General features: G+C 35.3%; 3 protein-coding genes across 4 annotated transcripts; 2 read left to right on the top strand and 1 right to left on the bottom strand.

Moving 5' to 3' along the window:
* The first annotated feature begins 240 nt into the window (after positions 1 to 240).
* Positions 241 to 1072, top strand: LOC106450007 (RING-H2 finger protein ATL77). The gene has a single exon (XM_013891661.3). The coding sequence runs from the start codon at positions 312 to 314 to the stop codon at positions 948 to 950; it is 639 nt and encodes a 212-aa protein (XP_013747115.1). The 5' UTR covers positions 241 to 311; the 3' UTR covers positions 951 to 1072.
* Positions 1073 to 6459: 5387 nt separating this feature from the next.
* On the top strand, positions 6460 to 7472 carry LOC106450008 (RING-H2 finger protein ATL78). The gene has a single exon (XM_013891663.3). It carries the CDS (start codon positions 6721 to 6723, stop codon positions 7366 to 7368), a length of 648 nt encoding a protein of 215 aa, XP_013747117.1. The 5' UTR covers positions 6460 to 6720; the 3' UTR covers positions 7369 to 7472.
* Positions 7473 to 8454: 982 nt separating this feature from the next.
* Positions 8455 to 10012, bottom strand: LOC106446836 (DNA-directed RNA polymerase II subunit 4-like). Of its 2 annotated transcripts, XM_048758749.1 has the most exons (6): positions 9809 to 10012; positions 9507 to 9615; positions 9176 to 9253; positions 8981 to 9014; positions 8813 to 8881; positions 8455 to 8707 (listed from the first exon to the last, which is right to left on the bottom strand). In XM_048758749.1, the coding sequence occupies exons 1-6, from the start codon at positions 9855 to 9857 to the stop codon at positions 8630 to 8632; spliced, it is 417 nt and encodes a 138-aa protein (XP_048614706.1). In that variant the 5' UTR covers positions 9858 to 10012; the 3' UTR covers positions 8455 to 8629. The 2 variants fall into 2 exon arrangements, 1 of the variants encoding a protein (XP_048614706.1); XR_007324019.1 differs by having other exon boundaries at positions 8981 to 9253; positions 9752 to 9986.
* Positions 10013 to 10545: the final 533 nt, after the last annotated feature.

Genomic DNA, 10545 nt, shown 5'->3' with positions numbered 1-10545 from the left:
AATAAGAATCATTGATATCAAGACTATTTTATGTTGTATTTATAATATTATTATAAGTTATTTATAAGACTAAATGATTGTCCCTACAAAAGCATTTTGTATTTGGAAAAGATATGGACATAGGCACAATCTATACACACAAGGACTGGTGGAATTGGATAAGCTCTTAAAATAAATTTGATTTCTAAAATATATAATTCACATAGTCCCCACTAACTTAAAGTATCATCAAATCTATATATAAACACCGTTTTCAACCAATTCAGGAAATAAAACAGCACAAGAGAAACCGAAAAAAAAAAAGAGTAAACATGTCTTCAGATCACTTACCTTCTTCATCTCAAGTCTTCCAAGAACATTTCATCTCGAGAAAATTGCTTCAGCAACTCCCATTTAGTCACACCATACAACAGCAACAAGCTCATGCACCTGAAAAGAACAACTTGAGCGGCAACGTTCTCCTTCTTCTCTCAGTCCTTGTGTGCGGTATCATCTGCTCACTTGGGTTGCATTACGTAATCCGGTGCGTGTTCAGACGTCACTCGAGCTTCATGATCTCTGAACCCATCTCAAGCCCGTCCACACTAGCAGCAAACAAAGGCATCAAGAAGAAAGCTCTCAAGATGTTCCCAGTAGTGAAATACTCACGTGAGATGAACCTCTCAGGGCTCGGCGAGGATTGTGTTATTTGTTTGTCTGATTTCGTAGCTGGTGAACAGATACGGCTGCTTCCTAAGTGCAACCACGGGTTCCACGTTCGTTGTATCGACAAGTGGCTTACGCAACATATCACTTGTCCGAAATGTAGACACTGTCTGGTTGAGACATGCCAAAAGATCTTAGGCGACTGCGATGAAGCTCTTCAGGTTCCAGCAAGGGAAAGCATAGATATCAGAATTGCTCCTCTAGAACGTGAAGCAAGAGTAAACACTTTTAGAGAAAGCAGATAAATATATGCCAAGAAACAATTAGATTTCAAGAATTTGGTTCTTATTTTTTAGATTTGAACATAGTTTATGTTTCTAGCCATAAGATTCAAAATCAAATACAAAAGCTTTTACTTTTCCTTGAAGCCCAAAATGTTACAAAGTTTTGGGATAACAATCTACATGGCGAGATTTTGGAAGCTATAAACAACATTTAAGTATAGATATTAATAATACAAAATTTAGGGCCACCAAACATATATTATATATATTCTCTTTAAAATTTGGGGGGTCTAGGACCGTTAAGACCGGCCCTGACAATTAAAACCGTTAAGTACCAAGAAAAGTTCGATAAGTGCTTTACAGAGAACTCATCTGCATATCTTATGTCACAAACACAGAGTAGAACAAAGTAACCACTACTTTTGAATGTCTGAAAAGAATGGTTTCGATGAAGCTCACGGACACCAAGGTATTGCAAGAAGAAGCAGAACAAAGACTACAGGATGAGAATGATGTCTGCTCTAATACGTCACAAATCTATCCACTCATTAACTAGTTTGGCACAGTAACACCATCTATATGCGCAAATACCTGACAATATTATGTATTTTGGGTAAGAATATATGATGGATTCTTGGTACCAATGATAAAGAAATCAACTCGGTGTGTTTAGAAAGGTACATGGACCCAACCCTTTATAAGGTCAAACAAAACCACCTAAAGTGAGTGGGTAATAGTCAAACCTAAAAGCTACTTTGAGGGAATACTTATAGTCTTGTAGGCAACAACACACATGGTATGAAACCGTAATGGACTGCTCAAATTTAACAATCTTCTAAAGTGATAGAAACACGTCTATGCTAACACATTCTATCGAGTCATGATATTCAAAACATTGGTTAATGTGATTTTCAGGTAACATAAGTCCACTAGGCATCTATGGGGTATGAGATAAGTATTGAATCATATTGTCGTAATACTCCATAGTCCGTGATAAAATTGCATCCGTTTAAACATTAACTAAAGACTTTACAGTGATCAACAGTTGCAGCTAACTCCCCGTTGTAGTGCAGTTGTAGAACTATAATAACATGTCTGGATAGTAACAACAAAACATTACGAATTGAATGATTAACGAGAAACTGATTCATGGTGCACCCAATGTATATAGTGTTCAATAAACATTGTGTTCTTTTGGTGGAGGGAAGAACCATATATTATTAGCCTAAGAAGCAGCTATGTAGGGTGAGAAAAAATCTTCAAGGCCCCAAGGAAGATACAACGGTATCTGTGAAAAAATGTTTTAAATAGTAACATATAGCTTTAAACAAAGCCGTCTTGCTGGACTAAACACTTCAATCAGAAGATACATGCTTTTCAACTTTATGTAGTATAATGGATAATAGAGGATTAGATAATTCAGAGCCATTCAATAAAAAATGGGAAAATTTCTGTCGGCATAACCTTGTAGAGGGCAAAAGCTGAAAACAAAAGGTTGTGCCAATTCATCCAAGCACAAACTGAAGTTCACTACATAATCAAGAAATAAAGAAAGATTAGTAGGGCAAGACTGATCAATCAGAGATTGAACCTAGTCAAAGAATTAAAAGAGATAAAAGCTATGTATTAGAGATTGAACCTAGACAAATAATTAAAAGAGCTAAAAGCCATGTATTAGAGAACACTACAAGAAAACAGCAAGGATACTGAGGGAAAAAATCGTCGGAATTTCGTCGGAATAACGTTATTCCGACGACATACCGACGAAACAAGTCCTTGGAAATAATTCCTCGGAATTTCTTCTTTCCTCGGAAATCCCTCGGAATTTTCAGTCGGAATTCCGAGGAAACAAATTTCCGAGGAAATTCCGAGGATCACTAGTTTGTCGGAAATCTCCTCGGAATATACCGAGGGAGAACTTCGTCGGGATATTTCCTCGGAAGTTCATCGATCGATGCGTTTTTGGACATATATCCATCGATCGATCCGTTTATAAAAAAACGTTCGGAATATACCGAGGGACATCTTCCTCGGAATATTCCGAGGAACATGTCCCTCGGTATATTCCGAACGTTTTTATAAACAGATCGATCGATGGATATATGTCCAAAAACGCATCGATCAATCGAGTAAAAAATATAATTAATTTCCTCGGAATGTAAAAAATATTAATTTAAAAAAAAAATAAAATTTTTGAAATTTAAATTCGAAAATATAAAATTAAAATTAAAATTGAAATCATATTAATTAATATTCAAAGTTTCACAAATAAAAATAAAACATTCCAAGTTTTTGGAAAAAAAAGCGGATGCAGCAGTGGGAGCGAGAAGAGCAGGAGCTGGTGCAACAGAGAGAGATGTATGGTTGGAGCTGTGGGGCGAAGGGAAATCCTGAAAATGGCTGGAATCCCGAGACTGGCTCCCCGTACCACCACGACCACGACACTGTCGAGGCCGAGTCTGATCATCATGAGACCTGTAAATTAAAAAAATATATTTAATAAATACAGAAATATATAAATTATTTTTTTTTAAATCCCAAATAATTTAATCACAAAAAAATAGATATTAAAAATATTTAATAAATATATAAAAATAGTTCTAATAAACAAAAAATAGTTTTAATAAATAAAAAATAGTTTAATAATTACAAAAAATAGTTTAAATAATATATATATATATTAAAAATATTTTTAAATCCCAAATAATAGTTTTTAATCACAAAAAAAGTTTTATAGATATTAAAAATGTTTTGTAAAATCCAAAAAATCGAATTTATATACAAAAATGATTTTGTAAAATCCAAAAAATCGAATTTATATAGAAAAATCGTTTTGTAAAATACAAAAATCGATTTTATATACAAAAATCGATTTTATAAATACAAAAAAAATAAAAAAAATTATAAAAAAATTCTAAATCAATTCAACAAAACAAATTATTCAACCAAATCACAAATCTTAACTTATTATACAACCAAATCACAATCCTAACCAATCACCCTAACAAAAATCTATCAAAACTACACAAAAACCTAACAAATAGAACCTAAGAGAGTGGGATAGGGTCCTTACATGATTTCTGTAAGAGAAGGGGGAGATCGCCGAAGATATCGTCGGATTTCAGGGGGAAATCGCCGGAGAGAAGAGAGGAGTCGCGCAGAGGAAGAAGAGAGAAATGGGGAAGAAGAAGGCAGGGCTCGTGGTTATAAAACCTAGGGTCCGACGGACATTATCCGTCGGAATTCCGTCGGAATTCTAATTTCAATTTTCGCGAAATATTTGCCCGGTAAAATGAAAATATTCCGAGAAAATTCCGATGGATAGTAAAATATCCGTCGAAATTTCCTCAGAATATTCCGAGGAAATACCGAGGAACTAGTGTTTGGGGTTTCAAAACATCAATTTTTTTTGCCGTATTTCATTTCTTATACAATTGTAATGCATACCATTGAGGATTCTTTGTATAGATGAGCATAAACCATGAAATAACAAATTTCAAAACTAATTGAAAGTATTCCCTTTACCGTTCATTAAAAGGTATAAGTGTTTCTCTTATGTTGTGGGATTTCGTTCATACAATCGGAAAAGTGTTAATTATACGGTAAGGAACAAATTTTTGACTTCATAATGAACGTAAGACACTTAATAAGGGTTATATCGGTGTTATTCAAACCGCAAAACGTTGTTTTCGGTTTAAAAACTCTATTTCCTCGGAATTTCCTCGGATTATTCCGAGGGAATTCCGAGGAAACCCTTTTCTTCCTCGGAATTCCGTCGGAATATTCCGAGGAAATTCCGAGGAACTATTGTTTGGGGTTTCAATACGTCAATTTTTTTTTTAAACGGATCGATCGATGGATATATGTACCAAAACGCATCGATCGATAAAGTATATCAGGTGTTCCTCGGAATTTCCTCAGAATATTCCGAGGCTTTTCCGAGGAAACAGGGTTTGGGGTAACAATGTGATCGATCGAGAACAAAATCTCGTACGTTTTTTTATAAACGGATCGATCGATGTATATATATCCAAAAACGCATCGATCGATCACTAAGATGGACCAAAGCGTAACAATGTGATCGATCGATTAGATTATCCCATCGATCGATCGAGAATCTCAAGCGTTCCTCGGAATGTCCTCGGAAAATCTTATACGTTTTTTATAAACGGATCGATCGATGGATATATGTCTGAAAACGCATCGATCGATCACTAAGATGGACCAAAGCGTAACAATGTGATCGATCGATTAGATTATCCCATCGATGGATCGAACAAAATCTCGGGAGCCTTTTTTTAAACGCATCGATCGATCCGTATTTGTACAAAAATGCATCGATCGATGTGTGTGCGGGAAACAGAATTATAAGGCAAAACCCGAACTTTTTGGATCAAAACCTCAGAACTCTCATCCCCTCCGATTTCCCCTATAATTCGACCCCCCCCCCCTGTCGATCGATGCGTGTGCTTGTATTTATAGTTTAAATCCTGCCGACAGACCGAGGAAATTCCGACGGAATTCCGACTCTAACGGCTAGTTCGTCGGAATTTTGTAAAATCCCCCAACGACTCTCCAACGGCTATAATATTTCCTCGGAATTCATCGGTTTTTTCCGAGGAACACATTTTTCTTCGGAATTTCCTCGGAATATTCCGACGGATTGATATTTCCTCGGAATTCCGTCGGTATATTCCGAGGAAATTCCGAGGAAACCAAATTTTGTGTTTCCTTGGAATTTCCTCGGAAATTCCTCGGGATATTCCGAAGATTTCATTTTCCGTCGAAATGTCCGTCAGAATACCGCTGGTTTCTTGTAGTGGAAATGCACAATCTAGCACAAGAAGAGATTTAATTAGAGTGCTCCTGAATCTAGTTACATGACTCTTCAATTGACATTGAACGAGGCCAAACCATTTCGAAACCAAATGCATCCAGAAATATTCTTAAGGTTGGTGTTCCAAGGAAGACTACCAAATCAAGAATGTCAACCAAAGGACGCACGAGTATCACATGGTATTCCAAGCAACACAAATAAATAAAAAGGCAAAGTTAAATCACTTTCAGATAAGAGATAAAAAACAAACCACTACCTGTTCTTACCAGCTATATGGAACCTAGTGGCACAAACAAAAGAAAAGACAAATCATTTTCAGATAATCTTATAGTCTTTATGTAATTTTCAGAGTGGGACTTGTGCCAAAGGATAGATTCCCCCTGCTCTGCAGCATCAAATACATAAATATCTACCCCTAGTTAATACATCATTAATCAAAGATAATCAGTATAGATGGATATCATTAGTTTGCATCAAACATCAAGCCCTAATATCTATGAAGGAACAGAGAGAAGTCAGTGACATGTGCTAAGACCCAAGAGTTGTATTATCTTAGGGAAAGTTCATGGCTGCTTCAGCAAAAGCTCATGGGTCCCCTGTGAGCAACTCTTGGGGATTTGATTTGCTAATATTGCTGCCACATGGCACTAGTATTGCAGTAAATGGTATGAAGGGCCCATTTTCAATAAGAAAACACACTAATATTATTCAAATTCAGTGGAGAATCCATACTAGATGCAGACTAATATCTAAAATAAAAACTAAAATCACTAAAGTACCTTGCTAATTTCCCAGCATATTCCACCAACCATAATTAAGAAAATTCGATTAAAACTATTTCCCATTAATGTATCAGAATATATGAAACCTTTACCTTTTCACTATATATAGAACTTGCAATAAAACCTAGAAGATCTATATCTATCTATCTAACTCTTCAAACTAGGTTTAATCATGTGGGCTGAAACATTTGCTCCCATTATCTATGAAGATTTTCTTGAGAACTTTTACTCAAGAAGGCTACTACTTAACACAGCTTATCAACCACCTACCATGGCATCTCCTCCATTTGGAGACGCTCATGAAGCATCACACTCTCATGCACACCAAATGAGCTTTGATGCAAATGTTGTTATGGTCTTATCAGTCCTCTTGTGTGCACTAGTTTGCTCACTTGGACTGCATTCTATCATTAGATGTCTGTTGAGGTACTCATCCGAAGCTAGTGAGGAGCTTACAGTTCGCATGGCCAACACAGGGGTCAAACGAAAAGCCTTGAAGAGTTTCCAGACGGTAAGTTACTCTAAAGAGATGAATCTGCCTTGTCTTGATACAGAGTGTGTCATATGTCTCTCGGAGTTTGTGGCCGGAGAGCGAGTCAGGCTTCTGCCAAAGTGTCACCACGGGTTCCATGTCCGGTGTATAGACAAATGGCTGAGTTCACACTCATCTTGTCCCACTTGCAGGGACTGTCTCATTCAGACTTGCCAAAAGATAGCTGGCTGCAGTGAGACGACCTCATCATCTAATCAACCACCACAGGGAAGCTTTAGCGTGCATATAGCACCACTAGGACCTGAAAGATTTATACATGGTTTCTGAACACAAGTCAACTAGGCTTAGGTGAAGTTATGTTGTAAAGCTTGATATGTATGTACTGCCAATGGCAGCTTACCTGTAGTTCAATATTGAGAACAGAGTTATCATTTCAACTGTGCAGTTTAATAACATTATGATATGTTGCTTTCTTCATTCTTTAAGCTTCCCAAAAGAAGATGTTAGACTCACGTGAGTGAATGAAATTAAAAACAACTCAAATTACAAAGATAAGGAAGCTGAGAAGGCAAAACACTTAAGTGAGGGCAGCAAATCAACTTGGTCAACTCTTAAAAATCCTTAATCTCAAAAGATTATTAAAAAAACATGATATGTGCCACTAACTTGTTTGTGTAATAGTGATTACCATAATGGTTAATGCTAAATAATGTAAATTAAATAATCTAGCCCTCCAGAACAAGAAGACCTTTCTTGTTTCGTTATCAAACTTTTAGTGAGATGAGTAGGCTGTGATAATGATCAGGCGAAATTAAAAACGTGACAAAATAAGAATACTCAGCAAGGACCTCACAAGAGATAAAAGATATAGGTTACACCTAGAACAAACGGCATAAAGCAGAATGGAGTCTGAGCAAGAAAACCACCATGTAGTCTAAATCAGATGTTAACAAAATTAATGTGTGGTTTTTAATATTGTAGTACTAATCACAGAAAAGCTAAAAACGGTACGATAAATTAACAGCCATTGCTGGTGGCTGTCAGATATCAGAATTTTTTTTACCAAACTGAGGTCGCAGAATATGGACCATTAAGTTACAAAAAAAAAAAAAAAGAATATGGACCATTAACACTGTAAACACACACTGAGAGAGAGCAGTTAGTGTAATAGTACTACCAAAAACATTGTTGTTTATACTTTATTGAAGAGACAACCTTGGAATATTAGAGCATGTCCAATGGTTAGAGCTCATGATGGGTTCTAATGATTAGTTTAGTAATTAATTTTGTAATTTGTAAAGTTTAGAACTTTTATTAATGTAATTAAATTTGTCATGATCCAATGGGAAAACCTCTTTGAGGTTCTTAAATTTTTTTTTTTTTTTTAGAAATTGAATGATTGGATTTCGTAAAAATTTAAATAAATATGACATAAAACATATTAAAAAGATGTCATTACAGAGATTCTGAGCATGAAAGTTTTATAATTTTAGACATGAAAAACTAACTCTCAGACATCAACAGCTATAAGGAAAATGTAGTCCCCTGAAATATGTTTATAATCTTATATCTTGAGAACTTTCCGCAACTACTCGAATCTCTTGACAAGGGAGAGATCATTAAGCATCTTCTCGATCACTTCATCACTATGAGCTCTTCCTTTTGTCTACACAAAACAGAAGCTTACATCATCGCAAAAGTCCACAGACATAACAAGGCTATTTGTTCTTTCTAGGAATAGAGAAAGTAGAATGATTTTTTTTCTTTTTACCTTGAGAGAAGGAACCATTGCCACTGCTTCTTCAGCAGTTTTAGGACAGAGATTGCAAAGAACACAGAGCTGTTCAATAATGACCACCACAATGGTTTAAAACCTTCTGTCTAAAAAACTTAGCTGATGACCAAAAAAATCCAATCTCAAAAGGTTTGAACATCTTACCTCAAACTCAGTGAGCTGATGCCTGCTCAAGATTCTGTCAAAATCATACGGCATATATACTCTCACAAAACTAAAGAACTGAACCAATGACATTAAACTCTCTCATTCATGGGTTAAGTGCTAATAAAAGCATAATCAATGCATTCTTGTAATACTAGGTCTACTGAATAAACTAATCATACAGAAAGAGGATACTCTCGAACTTGTTGAACAACATCTGGATTCTTGTACCGACTAAATCGCTTCACATATTGCAAGGACTTTTCAAACACTCTGCAAAGAGTAAACAAAATTCAATCACCAATAAAGTACTATTTTCTTTCCTCAGGATAATGAAACTGGCATAAACACTACTAGTACAAAATAGCGTGCATCTAAAAGTAATATGCATCAGTGCAGACATATATAAAAAATCTCCGTACATTCTTCAATTCTTTAGTCTACAAGACCGAAGGCTCTTGAATTTATTGATTGCTAATTGGCAGTGAATCTCTACAAAGCACAAAACTTTTTAAAAAGACTTAACTGAGAAACTTGATTCATAGGATCCTCGGAGACTTGCTGAAGATGTTCATACTTGTGCTCAAATATCAAAGACACTTCACAGTTCATTAAGCACTTTGCCTTCAAAAACTCTGATTGCCAACAAAGGAATCAAGCCCATAAATTTCAGTGTAAAATTGAGTACAGATTTTGAAAAAGTGTAAGATCAATCGAAAAGAATCGTAATGGACTAAGACCAATTCGAATGAAAAGAAAAAAATAAAAAACCTTAATTTTGCAATACAGTAGCTGGGGATACAAAGACGGGAATAACAGAGAGGTTACCATCTCCAATCTTGAGTTCGACGGCGTTCTCTTCTTCTTCTCCGGACATGGCAGAAGCTGAGGAGAAAATGATACTTGAGCCTATGCGTCGGCTTCAATAGAACGGCATCCTCCATCTCTCGAGCTTCTTCCTTCTGAAAAATCAACTGTTAATTGATTTCGTGAAAAACATCAACAAAGAGATTCCCGAAGAGAGAGACAGGGGAAAATTTATTACCCAATACTAAAGTGACACGTATGGGTTCTAACCAATTCTAAAAAAAACATATTAACCACAGGTTCTCTGTTTTTAGCTTTTTTTTATTTTTTTTTTTGTCTTTTTTTATTAGAACTCCTTCGTAAAACTTCCGATGGAGGTGGTCTTAGAGACTAGAGAGGAGGACCTTCTCAACACTATTAGGAGTTTTAGGGCAAAAAAATTGTGTTTACTATCTAAAATTTATATGCAGATAATGTTTAAAATATTTTTAAAATTTAATCAGTAATATATATTTTATATATTTTGTAATAAAAATAAATAAATATATATATATATATATATATATATCAAATAATTTTGGGTTCTTTTCAATTTTATTTATTTTGTTTCTAATTTTTTATATATAAAAATATAAATTTATAAAAAAAAATAGGTTTCTTAATTATTATTATACGAGAATACATGCTTAGGTTCAGATCGATCGCACCGCTTGTCCCCTCTAGTGAACCGGCGCTGCTAGAGAGTGCACTGTTAGAAC

Source organism: Brassica napus, chromosome C5 (assembly GCF_020379485.1).
Source record: "Brassica napus cultivar Da-Ae chromosome C5, Da-Ae, whole genome shotgun sequence".
Classification (NCBI taxonomy): Eukaryota; Viridiplantae; Streptophyta; class Magnoliopsida; order Brassicales; family Brassicaceae; genus Brassica; species Brassica napus.
Note: the sequence above shows the minus strand (reverse complement) of the source record. Positions and strands in the feature narration are given on the sequence as shown.

Coding starts and splice junctions, on each gene's coding strand:
- LOC106450008 (XM_013891663.3), top strand. CDS start 6,721: ATGTGGGCTGAAACATTTGCTCCCATTATCTATGAAGATTTTCTTGAG.
- LOC106450007 (XM_013891661.3), top strand. CDS start 312: ATGTCTTCAGATCACTTACCTTCTTCATCTCAAGTCTTCCAAGAACAT.
- LOC106446836 (XM_048758749.1), bottom strand. CDS start 9,857: ATGTCCGGAGAAGAAGAAGAGAACGCCGTCGAACTCAAGATTGGAGAT. Junction 9,616..9,808: donor CGAACTCAAGATTGGAGATG/GTAACCTCTCTG, acceptor GTTGGCAATCAG/AGTTTTTGAAGGCAAAGTGC. Junction 9,015..9,175: donor GTTGTTCAACAAGTTCGAGA/GTATCCTCTTTC, acceptor TGATTTTGACAG/AATCTTGAGCAGGCATCAGC.